The sequence below is a fragment of the Cyprinodon tularosa genome, unplaced genomic scaffold (assembly GCF_016077235.1).
Source record: "Cyprinodon tularosa strain WSP-4 unplaced genomic scaffold, ASM1607723v1 ctg83, whole genome shotgun sequence".
Classification (NCBI taxonomy): Eukaryota; Metazoa; Chordata; class Actinopteri; order Cyprinodontiformes; family Cyprinodontidae; genus Cyprinodon; species Cyprinodon tularosa.
This window is the reverse complement of record NW_024039596.1, coordinates 1223741-1251180: the sequence shown is the minus strand read 5'-3', so window position 1 is coordinate 1251180 and position 27440 is coordinate 1223741. Positions and strand designations below refer to the sequence as shown.

At 38.7% G+C, this 27440-nt stretch overlaps 1 protein-coding gene across 9 annotated transcripts in view; it reads right to left on the bottom strand.

The window, feature by feature from the left end:
• The window catches only part of syngap1b (synaptic Ras GTPase activating protein 1b), a 338065-nt gene that overhangs the window by 88959 nt on the left and 221666 nt on the right, over positions 1-27440 (bottom strand). For 5 of the 9 annotated variants that reach the window (XM_038272429.1, XM_038272431.1, XM_038272433.1 and 2 more), the window contains exons 4-5: positions 21645-22126; positions 4739-4860 (exon numbers count right to left, since the gene is read on the bottom strand). In XM_038272429.1, coding sequence (XP_038128357.1) covers positions 4739-4860; positions 21645-22126 — 604 coding nt within the window. The remainder of the gene's footprint in view (positions 1-4738; positions 4861-21644; positions 22127-27440) is intronic. The other 4 variants (XM_038272436.1, XM_038272437.1, XM_038272435.1 and 1 more) reach the window with 1 other exon arrangement.

Genomic DNA, 27440 nt, shown 5'->3' with positions numbered 1-27440 from the left:
TCTGAAAGACTTTTTGTCCAGATCTAAGGTTATCAGACTTGATAAGATGGAAAATTTTCCTAAATCTAAACTGATGGAATTTATTTCAAGTTTGTTATAACAGTTGAAAAAAAATCAACACAGTGATCTGAGTGGACTACATGGAAGTTGGTTGAACTGAATCAGAGGCAGCTGATTACCAAAGTTATTACGTTAACTTATTAACCTGAAGCCCTTTGCATATCTACCTGCTTCTCATCTGAATATTTGTGTAGGGTAGTCTTGTTGTTGGGGGGAAAAAGCAAAAAATTCTATAAAGAATAATATTTCTCTGCATTTCAAACCATTAGGAGGAATCAGTTTCACAGGAACATGTTAGCTTTGCCTTCTCTGTGCTGCTAGGGAATCTTTATTCTGCTATAAGTATGCACAGGATCAAGAGGAGGTATAATTAAGCAAATCTCCCACTAACTCATTTCCGCCTGTGCAGCCCGGATTATGGCTGCCTGCTTGTTACCATGGTGAGAGAGACCATGTTTCTTCATCATTCTGACAGAAACAGTGATGATGCTGAGGGTTTCAGCTCCAAGTGACACTGAAGTGAGACATGAGAGTGCAAAGTGAACTTATTTCCCCATCGAAAATTATGCAACAAGACGCATCTGCTCTCTCATACTTCAGGGGAAATTGGCCTTACATACCTGGCACTTATATGCACCCTGGAGGATTTAAGGGCGTGAAAACAGCTTTAAATATAGCTGTGAACAAAATATAAAAAAGTTAAGGATTTAGGAGTGCTCTCAAATGTAATCACATTAGGAAGCAGCCTGGGATTCAATAAGATCTATAATTATTTTTGCACCGTCCACAAGTTATCACACAGCAGATTCTACAAACTCAATTAAACACAAAATGAGGAAGAAGCCAAAAGCTGAATGTTGACAAACTAAGTGATCCATTGTAGCTTCTATGGATTTCCCTGGGAAAGCAACAATATTTACTTCATAAACACATCATCACTGTTAGCACCTCCATAAAAACGGAGCTATGGCTATTTGCTGCTCTAAAGCAAACGCTGTAAAGCTCGATGCCAGGAAGAAAAGACATCAGCAATACATAAGAGAAACAACTTTTTACTGCCCTTCAATACAGAAGGAGTTATAATCTTATTTTTAAACAATCCAAAGTAAAAAATTATGCAGGGGAAGATTATTCACAACTTAAAAAACATTTATAGTTGTCAAATGTTGTTGTAAAATAACCTCCCCCCTCAGTGGCGGCCGGCCCATAGGGGGCGCTGGGGCACCGCCCTCCCTGATAAGAAGAGAGAAACGTAAAATATATTTTTAGAAATTAACTCATGAATGTCAGTTTTACTCTCTAGACTGTGTACCTATAAGCAAAACAAATTATATAAACTACATTTCCCTATCTACTGTCATTCATTTGTGGATTTCCACAGACAGACTCCTACCGTCTCTGTCTTGGGGCGCTGATCAGACTGCCCCACATGTGCAGAGAATCTGCCAATCATGTACTATTGCTAGGTCAATTTAATAATTTAATGGCCAACCAGCGTCTCAGAATTTGATGGTCTTGGGGCTCTGAAAATACTGCACTTTAACAGGCTTCTGCACCCAAGCGCAGGTGCAGACAATTAGAGGGACAATGGCGAACGTAACGAGTGAGATGCAGCTTCCACCAAATTCGGTGAGATCCTTATTTATCTACCCGTTTGCCAGAAGAACATCCCTGTTGTAGGATATTCATCTCATGGTTATTGTGACTGTGACGAATCCACCACGTCACTTAAAAAAACCTCTAACTTTGCACGCCACACACACATTCCTGTTATACTGTGCTTGTGAGGACCAATACACTCGCGCTGAGCCCAGTAGCTCCATTAACTTAAAGCACACAAGCTGTTCCTGGTTACCTGCTGGCGTATTGAGGGTGCACACTTAATATTTCAGTGGGGTTAGCCGTGTGTGTGTGGGTATGTGGGGGTGTGGGTGTGTACGTGTTTATGCTACGGGGACTTGTCATCTTCAGTCTGGCTGCGTCTTTGCTGGGTTCAAACCCGGTTTGGTGTAATTGAATAAGTCAATGAATCTGTGTAAAGGAATTAAGTTGTAAAAATTATTTGTTTTTGTACATCAATTGATTGTGGAGGTAATATATGGACAAAACTGATTTATGAGAAGAAATCAGAAATAAGAGAGCCTGAGGGGCTTAAACTATTTAATGAGGGCTGTGGGAAGAAGAGCGGCCATTTTTGTTTTCTGTTTCTTTGTTACATTGCTGGTAACTGGAGGGAGGCTGAGGCCCAGAGTATCTTGTACATGTTTAGTTTCTTTTGCACCCTGTTTTGAGTTTTTGAGCTCAATAAATCACCAACACCGGTAACCCGACTGAGACTGGATTCTTGGAGGCCAAAGAACCCCGTCACAGTGACCCAAATCATCACTGTTACTGTTATTATATAGTAAATTAAATCATTACTGTTAAATTGTATTTCATTTCCAATTGTTTGTTTGAATTCTTATTTTGGATTAGTTGGAGACATACACTAGGCTATATCAGCCCCACCAAAAATATTTTTCACCAGCCGCCACCGACCCCCCGCCTTAAGAGGATGTAATGTTTAGAAAAAGACAAAAACTAAGAGTTTTATCTTAGCATTCTATATATTTGAGAACATTTGGCAGCATAGAAAAGCTTTTAAAAACTACTTCTCAGAGAACCACAAAACTGGGAAAAAGGTAATTTGATGAGATGTGATCCTTCTGTCATCATGCAGAACAGCTTATTTTGAGAAAACTACACAAAGCATATCAGCACAAAGACTTCAGACATAATCTAGGTTTATTTGTACCAAAGGCACCTTGCACTCAATAAACCGTGACCTTCTCTCTCTCTGCAAAAACGAAATAAAACTAAGTAATGTATTCTTAAACTAAGTGTATTGCCACTTGACAATCTACAAATTAAATGAGTATTCACCCGCCTAAGATAATTACTTAAAAAAAGACAACAGAAGATTATTTTTTTACATATTTCAAACATAAATCAAGTTATTCCTTTGGAAAAGTATCTCACCTATCAGCTCAAATTGAGGGAATGTACAATTATTTTAAGAAATAAGGACTTATATTTTAGTTTCTGCAGCTCTGTTTGCCAAATGATTCTAGACTCAAGTGTGAGTCCATCAATCCTACAGATGAGCAGCTCAGTGACATCAACGCCTGTTTCGAAGTGGTTCCTTTAGTTTTTAAAAGTAGATTGGGTGTCAGATGTTTAACAGATTCCTATTCTGTAGAAACAAAAAAATTGAGTCAGTGAGGCAGCCACCCTGTCTAATTTTAAAACTTTCTTTTTTGATAAAGCTAATAGAGTGGCTCAGGCTATCCTAGGTATCTCTGTAGATATGCTGCTATAGGCTCAGACTGCTGGAGGACAATCGGTCTACTTTCCCTCATGTTGCGTTATTATTTAGTTCAGCTTTTAACTTTAAGTTCTCTCTATCTTTCATCTTCATAGTTACTTCATCCAGCCTTGCATCCTTTTGGCAGCCAATCAGCAACCAAACATCATCACCTTCAATTATAAATTAGGCCATTTCCTTAGTGTTTAGCCTTGTCCCTCTACTAGCCATTGGCTCAGCTTTTACTGTAACTTACTATATGCTCTCTCATCCTTTTTGACACATGAACTAACTCAGACCTCACCTGCTTAGCTGTGTTTCACTCCTAAACAAAACAATCTATGGAGCTTTTTTACCATTACATTCTCTAATATGGAAATTATTAATAGATCAGTGTGTCTGGGATCCTTTTGTGTGTCTACTTCTATCGTTTTGAAACCCCCAGTTGGCAGAAGGCCACTCACACAGAGTCTGAATTCTGCTGGTTTCTTCCTGTTAAAAAGGAGTTTTCCTCTCCCCTGTCACTGCATACATGCTTGGTGTGAGGGATTGCTGTAGATTTAATGGCACAATGCAATGAATGTCTACTCATCCAGGAGAAACGAATCCTGCAAAGTCAATGACTGGATGCAACCAGCTGGGTTTTCTAAGATAAACCAATATGACTGGATCATCGGATTGAATTGTCTGTAAATTATGAAATGAGGACTACATAAAGAAACTGAATGAAAACAGAGCTGGATGGGATGTGAAAGATAAAGACTGAGGTTCTAGGAATGGCCCATGTAAAGTTCTGATCTATATAGTCTGATTAACATGTGGTGGGACCTTAGGATAGTTGCGCAGTATAAAAATAAAGCATGAATTTCAATGTAAAGCAATGTGAAACATAAGCTTGGGTTGACATTAGTTTTTCCACACAGCCTCTTTCTTTAAAATCCCACTGAGTCATTTTTACTGTGTGTTTTTGTTATACTTAATTTAACTCATTTTAAAAGCTGATTAATACCAAATGTGTTTCATTACTAGATATGTACATCTGAAAAACCGAGACATGTTTTTCCTTTTTTTCCCTCTGATTTTATGGTAGTTTTGTAGCCTAGATGTCTTCAACAAGAAGTTGATATTTTCTGTCAGAATCCTTTTAGTTTCTATTATTTACAAACATAATTCATCAATCTGACATTCAGAAACTAAGTAAAGTAGATTTCTCCAAACAGCTGAGAGAAAAGGCAAAAAGAAAAAAAAGTTTCATGCATGAATTTGTCAGTAAAGCAGTGGCCAAACACATCAAAAAGATCCACACTACTGTGCGTCCATTGCTCACTCACTGACCTGTCTTGGTCGGCACTGCGGAAGCGGGGGAGGATCATTTGGCGGAAACTGCTTGTTCGGTCCAGTTTCGGCTGACTCTTGGCCCTCTTGATGGAGCCCTTCAACCTCTTACTGAGGAAACTCTGGAAGAGGGGAGGAGGGTGATGCGACCAGGGGACAAACAGATGGAGAGGGAGAGGGAGGACAGTGTGGCGGCGCAAAGGTGTTGGAACAGACGAGTGATTGAGAGGTGAGGAACAGAACGCAGGGTGGGTTTGATTTAATCAATGAAAGAACACAGGGTCAGGGTAGTTTGTGTCAGATGTTAGACAAACGAAAAAAAAATGGGACACATGAGGAGGGAGAGCACACAGTAAGTTTATTAATACAAGAAGTCATACTGCTGCACATGTCCACTTACTAAAGACATGCAATGCCACAAGAGATCCTATGGTGGGCAGCAGTGTACCACAAAGATTTATGACGGTACAGTTTGTCCTGCATGAGTTTTCTTACATATTAAACCACATACATGCACTGCAAAAACGATCTAAAAATGAGTAAAAATGGATCAAATCCTTAATTTATCCTTAATTTGAGCAGGTAAAATAGACGATACCATAATTGTCTCACTTATCTCCTTAGTTCAAGAAAAAATTCACTTATTTTAAGAATAAAATCACTTTTTGAGATTTGAAATTTTTGCAGTGCAAAATAAGCAGCCACAGCATTTAGTCTTTAAAGCATGGCTCTACACACTACTACAGAATGACAGGATTTTTTTTTTTACCATTAAGATCCGTAGAAAAACTCTAAGCATCAAACACCATTCAGAATTTAAAATGCTTCCGTTTTTGTATTTTCCGTTTTGGGATTAAATTGTTTTTAAAAAAATCCTTTGTGTTTTATTTTTAATCAGAACTTGCCATTTAAATTCAATATTAAACAGGTTTGTAACATTTTCTTCTCTCATCGCAGAAATTAGAAATTTCATGTTCAGGGGTGATTCTGAGAAACTAGTTGTTACGGCAACTCTTGCATTAAAACTGTTTCCCAAAAAGTCATAAATTGCCAGAGTTGTCCAAGGAGGAGGTTTTTCGACTCACAAAACTAAAAGCACTCATGGAGAATTGTATTGTCTCAAAAAGGGGTGTTTTCTTTACTTATAAGAAATAACTGAAATATTCTCAGATTTGACTTACAAAAAATTCAAATATAAACGTTAAGTTAACAAACAATCAGGTCCACCTCATCAGCTGCTTCTACCTGTTAATCTCAGCAGGAGACGGACTGACAAGGAGGAGGGTAAAACCAAAACCAATACATAAATAAACAAGAGCTGTACCATTCACACAACCTTAGATCTTTAACATTAATAATTTAGCAAATAATAAATTTATCAATGTAATTCTTAAAAGGCTCCAAAACTAGCCCATGCATTTGTTACTTCAAGGCTGGACTATTGTAATTCTTTACTATCAGGAAGTCCACAAACTGTAGTTAAAATCCTTCAGCTGATCCAAAATGCTAAGACAAGAGTATCCTGGCTGCTCTTCATTTGCTTGTTGTTAAATCCAGAATAGAATTTAAAATCCTCCTTCTCACATATAAAGCCTTAAATGGCCAAGCTCCATCTGATATCAGAGATCTGATTGTTCCTTAAGTTCTGCAGGTTTACTGGTTGTTCCTAGATTTTCTAAAAATGGGAGGCAGATCTTTTAGTTATCAGGCTCCTCTCCTGTGGAACCAACTACCAGTTTTAGTCCGTGAGGCAGACACCCTGTCTACTTTTAAGGCTAGGCTTAAAACTTTCCTTTTTGATAAAGCTTCTAGTTAGAGTGGCTCAGGTTATCCTGAGCTATCTCTATAGTTATGCTGCTATATGTTGGGATCTGGAGATCTGCCACCTTTCTCCAGCAGAGGGCGTCCCGGGTCTCCTGAGCTGAGCCACCATCACACCTGCGGCTGATCAGCTCATCAAGGAGACCAGCTTATAAGCAGCGGCTGAACTTCTCTTTGGTGCCAGAGTGTTAGACCAGTTATGGTTAGAAAGCCTGAGCCAACCTGCATGTCTGAATCTCTGACTGCTCTGAAGAGTAATCTGATTCTAACCAGTCCTTGTTCTCTCTGCTTCCTAGGAAGACCTGACCCTGAAGATCTACAGTCTGAATCTGCCTGCCTGTTCTCAAAGAGAGAACTCAAGGTCTGAACCTCACTAGTCTGAAGCCAAGCGCTGCCGCTGCTAAACCCCTCAGCTGATCCCTCAGTCTCTGGACTCTTCTGGTTCCCTCCCTCTACCGCTCAGTCTGAACCACATCAGGTACCGATCAGTTCCTAGCTAAGTCAAGACTCTCCTGCTTTTCCTAGCTAACCAAACTGTCCCTCTCTACAGAGAAACCTGTGATACCGGTCCCGGACCCGTTCCAGCATCAGTCCAGAATAACTTTATTGTGTTTTTGCCTCAATAAACAGTTGAAACTTTTACTCAGTCTCCGTGGTGTTCTGCATGTGGGTTAAATCAGTTAGACCCGTCATGACACTATAGGCTTAGACTGCTGGAGGACATAGGGACAACTATCTCTATTCACACACTCTGCCATATCTGTTAGTTCAACCTCTAGTCTTACAAGTATGTTCTTTCTGCTTACCTTTTTATAGTAGCTTCATCTTATCTGGTCCTTTTTGGCTGTGAAATCATTCTGGGGGGAAATATTACCTGAGCTGCTGCCATCAACAACAATGTTTATAGATAATAGTCAGGCTTGTTTTTCAGTGTTTAACTTTGCTTCTCTCCTAGACATAGCTATGGGGTCAGCTTTTAATGTGACTAACTGTATGTGTTCCCTTTAATCTATTTTGGCATAAAAAACTGGCTCATAGCTTCTCTTCTTAGCTGCTTCTTTCCTAAACGGAGCCTTTTATCTAAGTTCACCAAATAAGTAAAGATAATTCATGGATAAATTGTTTATTTGTTAGAGAATGTGAGTGATCAAACAGCTTCATGGAGGCCAAATGTGATACCTGAATGCACCATCCACATAGTCAACCATGGTGTAGCTACTCAGAAAACATTTTAGAGGAGATAATGTGGCAAAGTTTCCCAAACAACCCTAAACATAAAGCCACTTGTTCAAAATCCAATGTGGCATAAGCTGAGTCTGAGCTTTTTTGCAACAGAAACAAACAAAAAGTTTAGTCTCCAGACTTTTTTTAAGCTTGTTGAGACATACAAAAATATGGTGCTTCGATTGCAGAGACAGGTAGCAGTGACTGGGAGAGGCTCAACAGTAATACACGCCACACAGTTCTGATTTTAAAATGAAAATGGAAAATGTTAGGTTTATTCAATGATGATTATATAATTAATGTGTGCTTATAAAACATTTTTGCAAGGGGATCCTCCACTCCTGTCTCATGATCCAGTCAGGAGACCATCCTGCCTTGTCATTCTGATGGAGTTATTTCATGAACTGATCAATTGTTCTGTCAGAACAATACTCTGTTTTTAACCAGGTGTCATGTTATGTTAATAAACGCTCTGCAGAGGAGGTGGGAGACAGTGTGTTTGGGTCTGGGGTTCAACTGTCTCTCCTTCCTGCAGGAATAATATCGATAAGTCTGTATTTCAGTTCTTCTTAAGAAAATGAACCCGACAGAAAATAATCCATGTTTCATCAGTTCCACCTCATGAAATATCAAAGAAAATTAGTAGCAGTTGTGACAAAATCTTAAAAAGGACAAGAGGTAGTAGCATCTCGGCAAAGCTCTGTGTATGGGTTTGTGATTTTCCTAATATGATACTTTGGGAATGTTTTTATCATAAAAATAATATCATAATAAAATAATCCAGTTTTGATTTTTTTTCAACCACACTGCTAAAGAGGTACAGCATCAAAACAGAAACAATTATTAGAGAAAAAAAGAAAAGATCGGCATTCTGAAAAAGTTATGTGTTTGTTACTGACAGTCAGGTTTAGGAGCTGGCTGGTCTCCAGAGTAATATTACATTGATATGTACTAATAGAAGAATGAAGAAGATCACCAATGTTTTAAGAGATTTTTATTTATTTATTTCTGGCCTGCTTTGTAATGTCTATTCGGTCACACTTTCTGATAGTTATGTCCTCTTTGCTGCTTTAAAAGACCTTTAATGACTTCAATGATGCATCTTATATAGGCCTCTACTTGCTCCCAGGTCATTTTCATCCACTTGTGGCTCCACAAGGATCCTCATAATCAGAGATGGGAAGTAAAGAAGTACAAATACTTCGTTACTGTACTCAAGTAGATTTTTCTGATATTTTTACTTTACTTATTTTTATGGCAACTTTTTACTTCTACTCCTTACATTTTTACACAAATATCTGTACTTTCTACTCCTTACATTTTAAAAAATTGGCTCGTTACTTTAGTTTTGAATCATTTCAATGGAGTTACCGTTATTATTTTTCACGTCATCAATACCAAATTCAATCTAATTGGATGGGAATCTACGTTGCATTTGACGCACCACTACAAGATGAATCGACAGATTCGGCGGTATTCATTGGCGGCAAATCATTGCAGCTTGGTGGCGGTGGCGTTAGCATAGTAGCATGGACGACGAGATGATTGAAAATGAACACAACGGAGATCTAGTCCTATTGGCAGACATCCATTTAAAATGTAGGCAACGGCATGAAAAAAGTGGTTTCTACTTTTACTTTTATACTTTAAGTAAATTTACAAGCCTGTACTTTGTTACTTTTACTTGAGTAAAGAAGTTTAATCAGTACTTCCACTTTTACCAGAGTATCTTTTAACACAAGTATCTGTACTTTTACTCAAGTAAGGAAAGTGAGTACTTTTGCCATCTCTGCTCATAATGTCAAGTATTAAACACTAAGAAATTGAGATGCAAAACAGGGGGTGGGGGGCTGTACAGGCCATTATTTGAACACATTTTCATGAATATATATATATATATCTATATATATACATTCAGGAGGTAAAAGAGACATTTTGCCAATAGAAAAAGACAATTTACATTTAAGAAAGCACAATTGGATTGTCTTATTCCACGTGTATGTTATATATTCAATCTAATGGAATAAGAAAAGAATACTCATTCCATTGGCAAACTATCTCATTTACCTACTCAAATTAAGGGTAAATACACTTCATTTAATTCATTTTTACTTATTTCTTGATTGTTTTTCCAGTGTAGGATAGCATGTTTCACAAAAAGTATTACATACCGTGATTATTTCGGCAAAAAGGAAAAAGAAAAACAAGGGAAATCCATCTTTGTTGCAATGATTAATTAATATTTCAAATGCAAGTTTGTTTGTCAAGACTTCTTGTCAAGATTTTCTAAAGTAAATCTCCATAGTTTCATTGCATCCCAAGGCCTTATATAAAGATCATTTCTATATCTATCACATAGCAGCATTATTCAGCGGGAGAGTGACTGCAGGGAAATGACACCTTGTCATCTGGCGTGAGTCAAACAGCTTTGAAGCCTGTCTTAAGGATATGACTAAAGGCTTGGCTCCATCTGCTGGTTCCGAGCTAATAGTCTGCATGACTAAATCTGATTTGATTTGCTCCTCCAGCCGACAGGTTTAGCATCAAAAGGTAGAAGGAAAAGAGACTGAAAACCAAAACAAATCACAGTAACACGGGGAAACAAAGACAGAGGGATCACGTGTTGTTTTAGGTGCCGTGGTCCTGAGCTAAAAATATCCTAAAAGTGAGTAGATGTGCAGTTTCACCACAGCTGGAGGTGATGGTGTTATTTAAGCATAAGGGAACAGTTAATTCAGCTCTGAAATATAATCTTTGTAGTTGTTTTATATATGTACAACTGTATGGTATCAAGACTTTAAAAGTCTTTACTTTGTTAGGACCCATTAATCCTACGGTTTTATTTGGAACTGCTCTTTTCTACTTTGGCCTATTTATAATGTTTTGTCCTAATTTCCACTCATCTTTAGAGCAGGGATATCATGTGATAAAAGACACAATAGCTGCATAAGGAGCCAAAGACCCTCTAAAGAAAGTCGATCATAAAGATCCCCTGGGTGGAAACAAGACAGCTGACATGACCGGCCACCCTAATCTGCAAAACACAGGTACATGTGGCTATTTTCACTTCCATATACAGTAAATCCCTTCACCCAGGGGTTGGAAGGAGACAGTAATGGTGGCTCTGCATTAAGGGCACACTTAAGGGATTAATCTCTAACATTTTATTTAAGTCTTTGAGCGCCCTAAGTATTAGAGTCGCAAGAAGAAGAAAGTGCACTTTCTTTATTTGTGTTTCATAATCACCAAACAGATGATCTAGTCTTTTGCAGGTTCTATAATTGTTCATGCCTGTCATGCAAGGGGGGTTTTACCATTAGGAATAACTTGGCAGTTGCCCAGGGCCCCAAGTTTCTTGTAATTTTTACTTTGTTTAAATGTAGTTTAACACACATCTCTGCAGCTTCTCTACTGTTACCCACTCTTTACTCCATCCAGACAGTGTCTTGCCCACAACCAAAATCTAATAAATTAGCAAATATTCCCAAAGGAGTAAATCATGAGAATCTAATGAAAATCAAAATAACTCCAATTGGGGAAAAAGTTAAAACAATTAAATGCGGTCTGTTTAACATAAGATCTCTTTCCTCTAAAAGTCTGCTAGTTAATGACTTGATTTGTGATAATCACATTGACTTATGTTGCCTTACAGAAACCTGGCTGCAGCAAGAGGATTATGTGAGCATAAATGAGGCAACTCATTCAAGCTATTTAAATTTTCACATACCCAGAAGTTCTGGGCGAGGAGGAGGAGTAGCAACAATCTTTCAGTCTGACTTACTGATTACTCCCAAAACAATTAATACCTACAACTCTTTTGAACATTTAACCCTTAATTTCCCTCATCCAAATTTCAAAGCAAGAAAACCGCTTATTTTGTAACTTTGTATCGTCCACCAGGTACTTACTCTGAATTTTTAGATGAGTTTTCAGAGTTCCTTTCTGATTTGGTATTAAATACTGACAGGGTCATCATAGTGGGAGATTTTAACATCCATGCTGACATTGAAGGCGATAGCTTAAGAGCAGCCTTTAATGCTATCTTAGACACTATTGGCTTTGTTCAAAATGTGAATAGTCCCACACATTCTCATCTTCATACTTTGGATCTTGTGCTTACATACGGCATAGAATGTGAAGAAATAACAGTATTTCCTCACAACCCTGTCCTCTCTGACCACTTTCTAATAACCTTCAGGATTACTTTAACAGAGTTCTCCTCCCCCAAAAGAAGGTTCAATTTTAGTAGATCTTTATCAGATAGTGCAGTTATACATTTTAAAGAATCTGCTTCACTTTCTCTCTCCTCTGTGTCGCTGAGCAGTGCTGCAGAGTGCAAAAGCTTAGCTTATTCCCCTTCACAGGTTGATGATTTTGTTGATGGGGTTGCTAGTTCTCTGCGTACTGCGTAATTGAATGTATGATTAATACAGCTACTTCTCACTTGTGCACATTAATTATGTCTTTTTTAAATAAAAATCCTTTCGTCAAAATACCATCAGAATGCTTCTAATATTAAGTGTGTCTCGGACATCTAACCCCCCCTTCAGTGTCCAACATATTGGATCAGTCCATTTGCAGAAAGGTCCAAACAGACAGCAGCAAACAATTTGAAAACAAACCATGCAAAGAGCAGTGTTGGCAACTTAGCGCTTTAGTCGCTATATTTAGCCACTTTTCAGACACCTCTAGCACTTTGATTTCTAAAAAGCTCCTAGCGCCAAATCTAGAGACTTTTTTCTGCTACTTGAGACTTTGGAGACAACATCTAAAAGCAGCGAACTCTGCTCTCCAGAGCAAGTAGATTGGTAACCCCGCCTCCTGCTCTCCTCTATCTTGTCTGCTGTCATGATTCATGCAGCTATTATTTCATCCAAATGAAAAATGGAGAACAGATAAGCAGATCATGGCTTGTCTACAGTGAAAAGAAGGACTGGGTTATTTACTTTGGCCTTTTTGGAAACACAGGAAGGAGCAATCAGCTAAGTGAGCTTAGTGCTTGGAAAAAATCTTTCCTTCCTTTAGAGACAGCATGAAAAGTCAGCTGAGTACAAAACATAGAGAGGAAAACAAGAAGAAAAGGGACAAGAAGAGAGGGACACAACCTAGAACAGATAATGGATGTCTGTTCTAATAACATTTCTCTATCTGTAGAATGGGTCTGTTTTATGTGTTGTCTTCTCAATTCAGAGGGCCCCCTGCCTGTCTTTGCCTAGGGCCCTAAATTTCCTAAATTCGCCCCTGCTATCGTGTGAAAAACACCAAAGAATCTGTGCTGCATGTTATCATTAGATCGAGCTTTGCTGCAATTTTATAAAAAGTTTTTCTTTTAACCTTTCCAAACAGGCAGCAATTAAAGGATGACCCATTTATTCATTCATTTATTTCTGGATTTATTAAACTCTATTAATGGATTTCTCATCATTCTGTCTACCTGTTGTTGGCATTTATTGACAATTTCTAAATATTTGTTGAAATTCTGCTTTTGTGTTTAAAACTGAATGTTTGGCGCCCCCCCTCAGGTTAAAAACGGCTATAATATTAAATTTTTGTATTGGCCTATCTTAGGATGTGATGTATTCAGGGCTGTCAACTCTCACCCTTTGGGTGTTAGACTCCCGCATCTCAGTGTCTTCAAACGCTTTCACTCCTTATCTCCATTTCTTCACGCAAAGATTATGGACATAAAAACTCAACTCCATTCCACTTATTTATATATAAAAATACCATTCTGATAAAAATCCAGTCCGCCTTTTCAACACAACCTTAGTGCTCACACACCAAGACATGTCAGGTTTATATCCAGTCCATATTTTTGCACCAGCCCAACAATTCACTGTGCTGAGCCAGATATTGAAAAAAGATCAAGATTTCTGAGTATTTATTACGAGGAATGCCATTTGAATTTTATCTTATCTTTACTTACTTTGTAAATTAATAAAGATTTAAAGCATAGTACTTGAGTAAATATGAATAAACTATACAGCAGCTGGCTTAAATAATCAATGTGGAGAGAGTGTAGGATCACATCAAATGGTTTGTTTTCTTTACATATAGAGAAAACAAACCAAAACATATAGTTTTTGTTTTTTAAATCAAGCTTTAATCCTTGTTTCCTCTAATTTAGCCTCCTGATTTAGTTTTAGTCCATGTTTTGCTCACAAGTAAAACAATTATTGCTCAGTCTAGTTGAATAATCTCCCGTTGGATTTTAGGACTAATTAAACCAACACAAATCTCTAAAGCTTTCAGATATGCCTCACAGACCCATAGGAGGTCCACAAAAGAAAAAAAAAACATTGCATTTTATTTTTCTAAAGATCAGCCACCCAAGAAAAGACCAACCACATACTTAGAGGTTGTGCAGAACAACTCAGTTATCCTGGATTCATAGAGGAGGAACCAGAAGGATGTATTTAAGTCCATTAAATATGTTTAAAAACTTAATTTCCATCACATCTACTAAAATTGAACTTCCACACAAATGCTGTCTTGTTTTATTGTTTTTATAGAATCTACAGCCTCTTGAGAGGTCTCAATTGTTCATTTTAAAAATTTAATAAGATAATGAGCTTATTAATCCTTGGCCTATTACAAAATATTCAGACTCAGTGTCGTTTGCGCAGGATTGATTGCACTGGTTTCTGTATTAGTGCCAGTAATCCAGTAATAACTCATTTGTTTCGCATTGTTTATTTTACTTGAGCTGCATAGAATTATTAATAAACACTGTTGTGAAATTATTAGTTTGCAGTGGATGCAAGTATTTTAGTAGGGCCAATACTTTTAGTTAAATTGTCTGAAAATCACTAGAATGTAGAAAATAATGTATATTGTGTGAAAATGTTCCACATAACTACGAATCACTTATTGTTATTCAGTAACATTTACTGCACATTTTGCCTCTTAGTTTCAGTTAAATCCTCTTAAAAACCTACGACCTATAGCTGCACCTTTCCTCAGAGCCTTTTAATCTAACCGTGAAAAGGGTTTCCTGTCCAAACTATTTTAAAATCTCACTCCAAGGTTTGGTAAAAAGTTGGCAGCCCTGTGTATTTTGGAGACCCGACATCAGCAGCTTTACGCCGCGCGGCGGTGGTTCCCTAAGAGAGTGACAATAAATGACAGGATTTTGTTAAAATAAGAAAATAAACTAAATCATGGTTTTCCCAATCAGAAATGTATATGAAAATAGTAAATGAAGTAAAATTTGATAAATCTGCCCTGTCGATTATTATGACCTGGCATTTTTTTGTGTCAATCAGTCTTTTTTAAAGAAAAAGTGATTAAATACCGAAAAAACTATTTAAATTGTACAAAACTATGTGAGCCTGGTCTTTATAGTCGAAAAAAATTATTGAGCATTAATTTTGTCTCATTGGGTCACAAGACATTAAAGTTACACATTTTTTGTTTATCAGTAGTGTTCGGTCTGGATATTCATTAAAAATCGCCATGACAACCACTGAATGTGCAGGGAAGGAAGAGCTACACAGAATAAGAAAAGGTTCATTGTGCGACCTGAGTAACGTGCAGTAACAGGGTGTCGGCAATGGTAACTGCGTTATAGTTACATTAAGTGTAATAATTTTGATTACTCGTTACTAAAAAAGGTAACGGCGTTAGTAACTTTTAACGCCGTTACTCCCATCACTGCGTATATCTAACTGGCCTGCATAAGATAACGAAAAAAAACCACAGATTTTAAGAAACGATTTATTTTTTAAATTGAAATTTTTATAAATTTTGGGACAATATGGTCTGATAAAGAGTTAATTTATATACATTCTTAAGCCAGAATAATTTGACATTTAATTATGATTTCCCTACGACTTTAAAACATAAAACAAAGGGTGCACTGTCTTTATTCCATAGCTGTATATTGAATGATGAATTAACCAAAGAAGATTCCTGGACCACATTAGTCATCCTCCTCTGTCCAGGATTTGATTTTCTTCCCGCTTTCAGGCATAAATAAACAAATTCACAGAAACTAAAACATTTATATGCACAAAAAACACTCACCAGAGCTGGTGCAACAAACACTTCAAAATGTACAGCTAAATTGAGGCTCTTCATTTCATCTAGTGGATGATGTGGATTCAGCTATTTTCAAGTGCAAAGTAAGTATTTTCTGTTCTGTCACAAAGAATGGCCAGCAAATAGTCTCTGCTAATAGGAGACAAAACCACGTTCTCCTATTCTGAGTGTGTTTAAAACAACAGGATGGGTAACAGAAAGAGGATGCGAGCGACACAGAGGGCTGGAGAAAACTTAGACCCCTCCTGGAAGAGCTTTCATGTGTGATTCCTTCCTGCTGCTGTGAATTAAACACTAAATATTTATTTCTGTCCGCAGACGGAACGCCTCCTGTTTCCTCTCTGAGGTTTCCATCTGATTTTAAAGATAAACAAGAAGTTAGATTTCTGCGTTCCACGTTCCCTGCACCTCATAATTTACTTGAAATCATCATTTAAAAGCTGAGATTCCCAAACTCAAACCCCACATGGTTCCAGGCATCATAGACGTCATTCTAACCTGACTGAGATGAAACTTTAATTACAGACTCTTGATAAATCGGAGTAAGCCGAGCATTTCATTAAACTCCAATTTGTTTTTTTGTTATCTAGCATCATTCTGTTTATTTACCTTATTGATCACATTTTAAAAAGCAATCACAAAGACATTTGTAATAAAAATTAATAAAATAAAACATCTATTGAAATAACTGTAATTAGATTATTGCTATAGAGAAGAGTAACAGCCTTATGTTTATCAGCTCATACTATTTAAAGTTGATTTGTCTACCTCGTCTTTCTCTTTTGGCTTCTCTTTCCACTAATACAGGGAAAATATTTCAGAAACGGGTTACAGGTTTTCCTTAATATATGCAGACTTTCCAAAAAAGGAAAAAAAAACAAAAAAAAAACGATCTACAGCACCCTTTCTTTCCAAGTTTGTGTCAGAAATAGCGTTGAGTTTGAGGCTTCATAGAGTGAACCAAAAACAAAGCCTAGTTTTGGCTTAGAAAAAATTTAAATTGAAACGAACGAACGGGTCCACCCCTTTGGAATGGCGGTCATTTGGGATCTTTGTTAGCTTGTTACATAAAAATTCAAAAAAATATCCACTGGACTTGGTTTCCAAGATTTGAAGACGTTTCACCACCTCTCCAGGAAGCTTTCTCAATTAAAATTTTTGGATCCGCAGTGAGTTTGAGGCCCCGTCCACACGAAATCAAACCCTGGCCTAAATTCACTAATTTTTCACCAGACCAGCCTCTCATCCATACGAAGCCGGCGTTTCGGGGGTCTGTAAACGATCTTTTTTTTATTCAGCCTTCAGAGTGGGAAGATTTTGAAACGCCGTTTTCTCGTTTCCATCTTTAAGCTCTAACCGCACTTATTTTACACGCATGCGTCATAGCGTCGCCTCTAAACACGCATGCGCGACACAGTATCACAACAACAATGGCGCCGTACTGTGTTGAATGGTTGCTGCTCATGCTACTCACCCTGCTGTCGGGCTTACAACAGAATCTTCTTCTTCTGGAATATCTCCAGGAAGAACAGAGCAATATCGACCACATAGTTCAGCACCTGAATTTGACTGAACCACGAAAATGGACCCGCAGGGCAACCATGTATAAATATTAGTGCGCATGCCCAACATTTCGTTGCCTGTTTTCGCCTATTTTTGCTTTGGCACCACAGCGCCACTTACAGGCCTGGCATACATTTTGCAGCGTTTTCATGCATTCATGTGGTCGATCACATTTATTTTACATCTCTGTCTTTAAGACAAACGTTCTGGAAAATATTAGCGTTTCGTGTTCGTTTAGACTTTGTGTGGACGGGGCCTAAGTCTTATATAGACAAAGCCTTGTATCGCTTGGAAACATGCAAATGGTAACCGATGAATGGGTCGTTTGGTTCCATCGTTAGCCTGTAATATCTGAAACATGTCTATGATTCTGAAGGTCAGTCATTAAAGGGGGGGGACTGCCGTTAAGGGGGGGATCGTCTCCTGTACAGTAATACCTGAAACCTGTCTATGATTGTTAAGGGTCGGTCGTTAAGGAGGTGTTGTTCACCGTTTGGAGCGGGTAGGTCCCTCGTTCCTCTGAGATGGGGTGGGGGGTTTGGTGATATCTTGAAGGGATCATGTCTATGATTGAATTGTATGTTTTTGGAAGCTGGAATCTGAGTCCACCACCTCCGTTTAAAGTTGGTTTTGCTCTCTTAAAATTGATGGCTTCCTTCACGCACCTCTCAAACCACCTATTTTCTATATCCAGAATGTGAACATTCTGGTCCTCAATGTCCACAAGGTGTAGGTGTACTGCGGAGTCTTGTCCAGAGGAGGCCGCTCTTCTGTGTTGGGCCATGCGCCTGTGGAGAGGTTGTTTGGTTTCTCCAATATAAAGATCAGAGCATTCCTCGCTGCACTGAACAGCCGTTAAGGGGGGGATTGTCTCCTGTAATACCTGAAACCTGCCTATGATTGTCTATGATTTGTTAGCTTGTATTGCCCGATACCTGTCTATGTCTCAGAAAGGAGGGTCGTTAAAGGGAATCGTTGGCCTGGCTGAATAGGCGAGGTCTTCTGTTCCCCTGTAAAGGGGTTGGGGCTGCGATGATAGCGGGAAGGAATCGACTCAATTGCTGCATGGTAGGTTTTTGAAAGCTGAATGCTGAGTCCACCCCCTCTATTTAAGGTTGGTTTTTCTTTCTTAACATAAATGGTTCCTTCACGCCCCTTTCAAAACACCAATCTTCTTAGTGAAAATGTAAACATTCTGGTCCTCAAAAGAAAGTCCTTTATCCATAAGGTGTAGATGTACCGTCGAGTCTTGAGGTTGCTCTTCTGTTTTGGGTCATGCGTCTGTGGAGAGGTTGTTTGGTTTCTCCAATATTAAGATGACAGCATTCCTCGCTGCATTGAACTGCAGACACCACTCCGCTCATATTTAGTCTACGGGGGGTTTGTCTTTAGGATGCAGTAGTCTCTGTTTAAGGGGTCTTGTTGGGTTTGAAATGTCCTGGGTTGTCCTGGAAGTAAATCTGTGTCGCTAGGATTTGAATTAAAAATGCCACTGAAATTTAAATGTTGTATGTTTGTACTTACTTTTTCAGTGTTAAAATATATTCAGAACACATTTTTGACCTAAAAAAAAATTCATTGTCATTATTTCTACACAGATGAAATTTCATTTGTTATTTTCTCTTCAAGCTAAAAAATTCACATTACTATTTCAAAGTGATTACATTTTCAACACTTATTTTTAAGTTAAATTTTTTGGGGTTAAAATAATCTGCATATAAAAAAATTCAACCTTTCAAAATTCAAACTCAATATTTTTAGCCTCCTGAGATTCAACTGGCTCTATTTCACCGTCTTAAAGGCACACTATGCAACATTTTTCAGTTAATTAATGTGTTCCATAACATTATGGATGATTAAATGAGTCATTTCAGGTTGAACAAAGGTATTCTCGGCCGCCCTGGTGGTCTGTAGGGGAAATACCGTACTTGCAATTGCAGGAGCACCGACCCGCACCCACAGGCTCAGAATTCTCGCGAGAATCGGTCTTGCTTTACGGCTAGAACTGCTACACCCCCCAGTTAAAAGCATGCTCTTTGCTAGCACAGTGGCAATCTTTGTGCAGTGCTGCTTTCACACCGGACGCAGCAAAAGCAGCAAAATCGCGTCTGCTGCTTCATTTTTGCTGCTTGTACCAGTTAGTTCTGACTCGCGGCTGAAGCAGCTTTGCTGCTCTGGCTGCACGTTGCAAAAGTGTCTGATGCGCGTTGGGCGGAGCTTCACTATTCTTTCTCTGCCTTGAAGCTATATTTGCTGTGATCAGTGGGAATAAAGTAGTTTTAATATATGTTTAAATGAGAAAATACACCTGAAAACGTAATCAGTGCAGTCAGTTCATTCAGATTATTATCCTGCCTTCAATATTTTTTCTGTCGGAGCCGCTCAGACCCCCACATACCAGCGGTGCGCCGACAGTAGGAATCCCTTCATCAGCAGCCTCTGGCCGGGTCGCCTCCTCGCGGTTCACCGCGGCAGCTGGTAGGTGTTTTTCATCTAAATAATCCAAACTGCAGGCAGCAGGATAATAAAAGCGAACATAGTCTGCCGGCAAATTTCTGCATTTTAATTTAATTTAGGCGTCAATAAACTGTTTAAGAGGAGTGATCATAGTGCTCTGATCATCAGCGCTGTCTCTCTCCCTGCCAGCTCCCAGATCAGCTTCTCTGATTGGTTGACGCGGCGCATCGAGCAGCAAAAATTCAATTTTTCCATCTCGAGCAGCAGCGCGTTTGCGGCGCGTCAGATGCTTAGTCATTCGTTGCGTTCGCCTGTCTGCTAAGCTCAAAACAACCGCGCTTGGCTTGACGGAGAAACCAGGAGAACAGCTGTGCATATTTACGACAGTGCACTTTTACTTTCGCGTCTAAATTCAGTGTAAAAAGGAAGATTATTGCAGATTATTTTAACCCCAAAAAATTTAACTGAAAAATAAGTATTGAAAATGTAATCACTGAAATAGTAATGTGAATGTTTAGCTTAAAGAGAAAATAACAAATGAAATTTTATCAGTGTAGAAATAATGATAGTGAATTTTTTTTTAGGTCAAAAATGTGTTCTGAATATATTTCAACACTGAAACAGTAAGTACAAAAAAACAACATTAAAATTTCAGTGGCATTTTTAATTCAAATCCCAGCGATACAGATTTACTTCCATACTGGGATTTTGTGTTTGTTTTTGTGTTGTTGTTTTTTTTTTTTAAGCCAAAACAAGGCTCAGGCTACTGTATAAAGCCTCGAACACAATGAATTTCTGACATTTTGAATTGAAAAAACTTCCTGGACGGGAAGCGAAATGTCTTCAAACTTGGAAACAAAGTCCATTGGATTGTTTTTTTTTAACCTTTTTGGAATGACCTGGATGACTGTAAATCTTCACCACCAATATATACAGACATTTTTCCAAAAATGACAAAGTTCAGTTTGGAAATCACCAAATAGTTCCTGGATTGTTGAAACAAGTTGAAGTCAAAGGAAATTTTGCTCTTATCTTATTGTTGTCATATATTTCTTAATATGATAAGGATTTTGATCTATCCTCTAAACGATAAAATTGGGAAAACAATTTTTTTTTCCCATTTAAGCATAAACAAATTTGATAACATGATTTAAATGTCAAACTTTAGCAATATACTACATGCTTCGTGACGTAAGTCATACAGTAATCTGGTGTCCTGAGGAAGCTGATTTTCTTCAATTTTATTCAATATTTGGTGCAGGTACCTAAGACAGAAGAAATGTATGTTTTTTTTTTTATTTAATCATCACTTTTAATGTTATCACATTAGTACCACAAAATATTCTGATAAGATTTTAAGTCCAAATTCCCGAGCCCTAATATATACCACCAGCTATACTGCTGTTTCTCTGTTCCAGTTAAAGATCCATCTACTGCATTCTGTGCTGCATCACTATCACTTGATTAAACAAATGCCAAAAGCTCAACCTCCTCCCCTCCCCCTCATAAAGCGCACAAACAAACAGTTTTCCCGCTAAAAGACCCAGTGATGACCTCTTTCATCCTTAGAATGGTAACAACAATCTGATGGATTCAATCCTGGAATTTTAAATTGTTTGTGATTCCTGTGAATTTTAAATAGAAAACAAGCCCACCGAGTCACATGATGTCAAAATGCCTGACTCCCCCCAAACACCACCACCACATAATACCTTTAAAAACATTCTTGGCAAAAAAAAAAGGAAAGGGTTCTAGTACCTGTAGTCAATATAAACACAGCTGTAATCTCTGTGTCACATACCTCAACAGGGGGCAGTGGTTCAATAAACGTTCCTCCCACCACTGGACTCGAACCGGCAGCGCTCCAGTCTCCTCCCCAGTACAAGAAGGGAGGGGAGGAGGAGGCGGCAGGTGAGTGGGGCAGGGTAAAGGACAGGGAGGGGGAGAGAGGCAGCGAGCGGGGCATGGGCGGTGTGGCCGAACCTTTCTTGAAGCCCTTTTTCTGTGGCTGCACCGGTGGGCAAAAGGTGTTGGAGGGGGAGACAGCCAGGGAGAGCGGGAAGGGGTGAGGTGGGGTGCCGCTTGCCCGTCTGCCATAGGTCTGAGGTGGGCCGAGGGAGGGAGGAGGGAGGAGGGACAGCGAGAGGGATGGAGGCAGCGAGCGAGGCCGAGGACAGGGAGGGTTACTCACGGATTGTCGGAAGGGTTGAAGGGGGGCAGTGGGAGGGACCTCCATGCTGGGTTGCTTCCCAGTGGCTATGCTCTTCCTCCTGGCACGGTGATCTGCAAGAAGGAGCAGAGACCAACGGCTGAAACCACATCCGAGGTAAAATAAGGACAGGTTGCAAAATATTCAATGCAAAGTCGAAGGATGCGGGAAGGAGAAACATAGGCGGTGTGAAAATAAATAGCTACAGGAGAGCATGTCCGCCTGAAAATGAGTGTTAAGCAGAGTGCAACGGCGAGGCAGACAGAAATAAAACCATTAAAGGTCAAACCGCAGGGCGAAGCAGAAACTTACATACACCTACATCTGTCTCACACCGACAGAGTAGGTGTTGGACTTTCCGGGCGAAAGATTTTCTGTCTGAATGGCTGATAAGGCAAATGTTAACATTCTGTACTTCGCGAAGAGGAAATGAAAGATGCAAGGATAAAGAAGATCATCAAACACACAAAGCACTTATTGACTTCCCCTCATGTAGCCCGAGCATCATGCACTGCACTACCCTGCAGCTGAGAGATGAAAGTCTGAAACTGTGACCCAACAGAAACCGATGATCATCATCCAAAATATGAGTGAATTTTAATCAACTGTGTTTATTTGTAACTATTCGTGGTTCAGTACTTTTTCACAAAACCTGCATCTATCATTAGTCCAAAGTACAGATCAGTACTGAATAAGTATCCCAAAGGAAAACTTCTGAAAGTGTAACAGAGTGATAAATAGCCTTCTGGTCATGGGATTAAAAAGTAACCTTTCCTGCAATGAACAAGACAAGGTGGAAGGATAAGAACAACCTTTCCATGATTCCTTGTTTGATTTTTCTGTTTCAAGACGAGATTAGAAAGATTATGACTGTGTTGTTTCAATGTTTTTCCATTTTGTAAAACATAAATGCAAAAATGTTATATTGAAACACTCAAATATCTGCTTCTATCTCTCTTGCTCTCTCTCTCTCTCTCTCTCTCTCTCTCTCTATATATATATATATATATATATATATATATATGTCGATAAATATATTGATATATTTACATCTATCTATCTATATCTATTTATATATACACTCGCAGGCCACTTTATTAGGTACCCCATGCTAGTAACGGGTTGGACCCCCTTTTGCCTTCAGAACTGCCTCAATTCTTCGTGGCATAGATTCAACAAGGTGCTGGAAGCATTCCTCAGGGAGTTTGGTCCATATTGACATGATGGCATCACACAGTTGCCGCAGATTTGTCGGCTGCACATCCATGATGCGAATCTCCCGTTCCACCACATCCCAAAGATGCTCCATTGGATTGAGATCTGGTGACTGTGGAGGCCATTTGAGTACAGTGAACTCATTGTCATGTTCAAGAAACCAGTCTGAGATGATTCCAGCTTTATGACATGGCGCATTATCCTGCTGAAAGTAGCCATCAGAAGTTGGGTACATTGTGGTCATAAAGGGATGGACATGGTCAGCAACAATACTCAGTTAGGCTGTGGCGTTGCAACAATGCTCAATTGGTACCAAGGGGCCCAAAGAGTGCCAAGAAAATATTCCCCACACCATGACACCACCACCACCAGCCTGAACCATTGATACAAGGCAGGATGGATCCATGCTTTCATGTTGTAGACGCCAAATTCTGACCCTACCATCCGAATGTTGCAGCAGAAATCGAGACTCATCAGACCAGGCAACGTTTTTCCAATCTTCTATTGTCTAATTTCGATGAGCTTGTGCAAATTGTAGCCTCAGTTTCCTGTTCTTAGCTGAAAGGAGTGGCACCCGGTGTGGTCTTCTGCTGCTGTAGCCCATCTGCCTCAAAGTTCGACGTACTGTGCGTTCAGAGATGCTCTTCTGCCCACCTTGGTTGTAACGGGTGGTTATTTGAGTCACTGTTGCCCTTCTATCAGCTCAAACCAGTCTGGCCATTCTCCTCTGACCTCTGGCATCAACAAGGCATTTCCGCCCACAGAACTGCCGCTCACTGGATGTTTTTTCTTTTTCGGACCATTCTCTGTAAACCCTAGAGATGGTTGTGCGTAAAAAACCCAGTAGATCAGCAGTTTCTGAAATACTCAGACCAGCCCTTCTGGCACCAACAATCATGCCACGTTCAAAGTCACTCAAATCACCTTTCTACCCCATACTGATGCTCGGTTTGAACTGCAGGAGATTATCTTGACCATGTCTACGTGCCTAAATGCACTGAGTTGCCGCCATGTGATTGGCTGCTTAGAAATTAAGTGTTAACGAGCAGTTGGACAGGTGTACCTAATAAAGTGGCCGGTGAGTGTATATATCTATTTATATATATCTATATATATCTATATATCTATGGAAGCAAATCGTTACCATATTTCAAATGAAAAGGCATATTCAGAAATGTTTTTTTCATTTTAAGAATGTGGCTGCATTGTTTGACTCATAAATGAAATTAGTAATCAATAATCCTGTTTGCATTTTCATTTTCTTCTTCAAGACTGCTCATCCTTTTACTTAATTAAAATGAAAAGGATTTATTTTTCAAAATGTAGCCGAGCAAATAGATACCAAAATTCAATTATAAAATGTAAACTTTGAAATTGTGGCTGCATTGTTTGACTCAACAAGATGGGTAGCCCGGTCAGCAAGGACCTGAGGAAGAGCGGCTGCTGAAGTCACTCTGCTGCGCCCGCCGCTCAGAATGCTTTTTCGTTTTCAAGTTATGGACAGTTCTTTGCTGGCAGACCATGAAACAGAAAAAGCAATATCCGCTGTGTTTTCTCCTTGATTATGGCATAAAATGTGCAGTTTTAAAGAAGAAAATGCAAATGCAAATACGATGATTGATTACTAATTTCATTTATGAGTCAAACAATGCAGCCACATTCTTAAAATGAAAAAGCATTTCTGGAAATGCTTTTTCATTTTCAAATTTTACATTTCAAATTTCAAATTACATTTTCAAATTGAATTTCTAAAAAAAATGCCTTTTCATTTGAAATATGGTAACGATTTGCTTCCATATATATCTATATATATAGATATAGAGGGGGAAATCTCAGGGACATGGTAACTGTAACTGTTAGGAGATTTAAAAATTATGCAAAAAATAAGAACAGTTTTTTCAAACTTGAATTTTTTTCCCCATATTTCCATGTAAAATATGTTTTTTTCTTGCAACAATATTGCGCCAAAATTAATTCAATGTTTTTCTAAATGTCTGCACTTTGTCCTAGACAAAACCCCCAACTAAAATTGTTATTTTATACATGACTAATTATATATCGACTGACACCACTATCACTACAAATGAAAACAATAGCCAGTATGGTTTTAAGTCTCTGTGGCAACCTGTCCATGGAGAACCCTGCTTTTTGCAGAAGAAAGATGGATTTTTAAATTTCGGTTTTACAAATGGAAAAGAAAAAAAACAACTTGATTATTACAATTTTGTGATCTCATTATTGAACAGAAAAAATGGACACTCACAGATCTCCCTTTATGGTGCTTTTTTCAAGAAATATGAGCAAAATAAAACAGACAGAAAGCAGTTTATTGATATAAAAACAATAAATGTGTCTTTTAGAAGAAGCAGCAGTTCAGTTCCCGAGTCGTCTGGTTGTTTGCAGTAGCTGCCTTTGATACAGGAAACATGACAGGATCCCATCAGGGGGCAGCATGACTTCTCATAAAGCAAACAAGTTATCATCGACTTTCACTGATATTTCTGTTGATTCTTTCCATGCGTAGCTGATTGGCAGTGGGCGCCCGTCTGTGTAGAGTGTAAACTCTGTAGGAAACATAAAACCAGAGCTAACTAAAGCTGCATGTTAGAGGCTGATTTTCAGCTTCCCATTATAAACTGAGTGTTGGTGCAGGTCAGCATTTATCCAAGGATTGCAATCAGTTATATGCTCCTTCATGTCAACCTTTACAAGTTTCCCTCCAAAAAAATCCACTGAATTTTGTTTCAAAGGTTGAAGATGTTTTGCTTCCCATCCAGGAAGCGTTTTCTTTTTTTAAAATTTTTTATTCTATTTTTTCAAAGTTTTCAGTACAACATTAATAACACAGAACAGTTCGACATAGAGAGCAGTTGGCAAAAATACAGCTTGTTGAAAGTAGCGATGGATCATGGACCATTTTAAAGCACAGCACATTTTAACCTGTAGGAGTCCCATTTTGACCAAAGTTTGTGAAAAATGTCAAGTTTCAAGTGAATTTTAAAAGTAATTTGTTCCATGTTTCTTATTTCAGTCATGATTTTAATCCAGTTTGAAATCGTGGGGGCTGACTGTGTCATCCATTTCTTAATATGGCTTTTTTTCCAGCAGCAAGCATTATATTCAAAGGTATTTGTTCACTGTGTCCATTGTCGATGTTTTCAGTCCAAGGTACATGGTCATGAAGTTGAAAGGGATGGTGACGTTATAAACAGTTTGCATTACATTGTTCATGTCTTTCCAATATTTCTGGATAACTGGGCATTCCCAAAACAAATGATAATGATGCGCCTTTAGGCATCCACACCAGGAAACCTTTTCAATTCAAAATGTCAGAAATAACGTTGAGTATGAGGCTTTATAGAGAGGACCAAAAAACAAAGCCTTGTTTTGGATTAGAAAACATGCAAACTGAAATGAACAAAGTGGTCCAACCCTTAGGAATGGGGGTCGTTTGGGCTCTTTGTTAGCCTGTATTGCCCGATACCTGTCTATGTCTCTAAAAAGGAGGGTCGTTAAAGGGAATCGTTGGACTGGCTGAATACGCGAGGTCTTCTGTTCCCCTGTAAAGAGGTTGGGGTTGCGATGATAGCAGGAAGGAATCAACTCTATCGCTGCATTGTAGGTTTATGAAAGCTGAAATCTGAGTCCACCCCCTCTGTTTAAGTTTGGTTTTTCTTTCTTAACATAGATGGCTTCCTTCACTCCCCTCTCAAAGCACCTGTCTTCTTTGTCCAAAACATGAACTATCTGGTACTCAAAAGAATATCCTTTGTCAATGAGGTGTAGATGTACCCCAGAGTCTTGTCCTTTTTATATCTTTCATAAGATGAAACTATAGCCTGTAAATGTCACGGGTTCGTTTCAAAAAATACAAAAAATGATGGCCCAGCCGAAAAAATATCGTTTGTGCTTTTTCTTTTATTGCTCCCCAGGTGGAAATAGTGAAACAGTGACGATATTTACAGTGAAGCGAGAAAACAAAAACAAGTATTTACAGGACTATTTACAGGACAACTTACTTGGACAGCCAACACTACCATCAGATCCAGCACTCTCCCTCAAATGAGCTCAGCTCCCCTTTAAATATCCCTTTAGCCCCTCCCCCGGGTAAACCAAAATACAAATTAAGGGGTTTTAAGGATAAAAACAAAATAACCAAATAACAAAACTCAA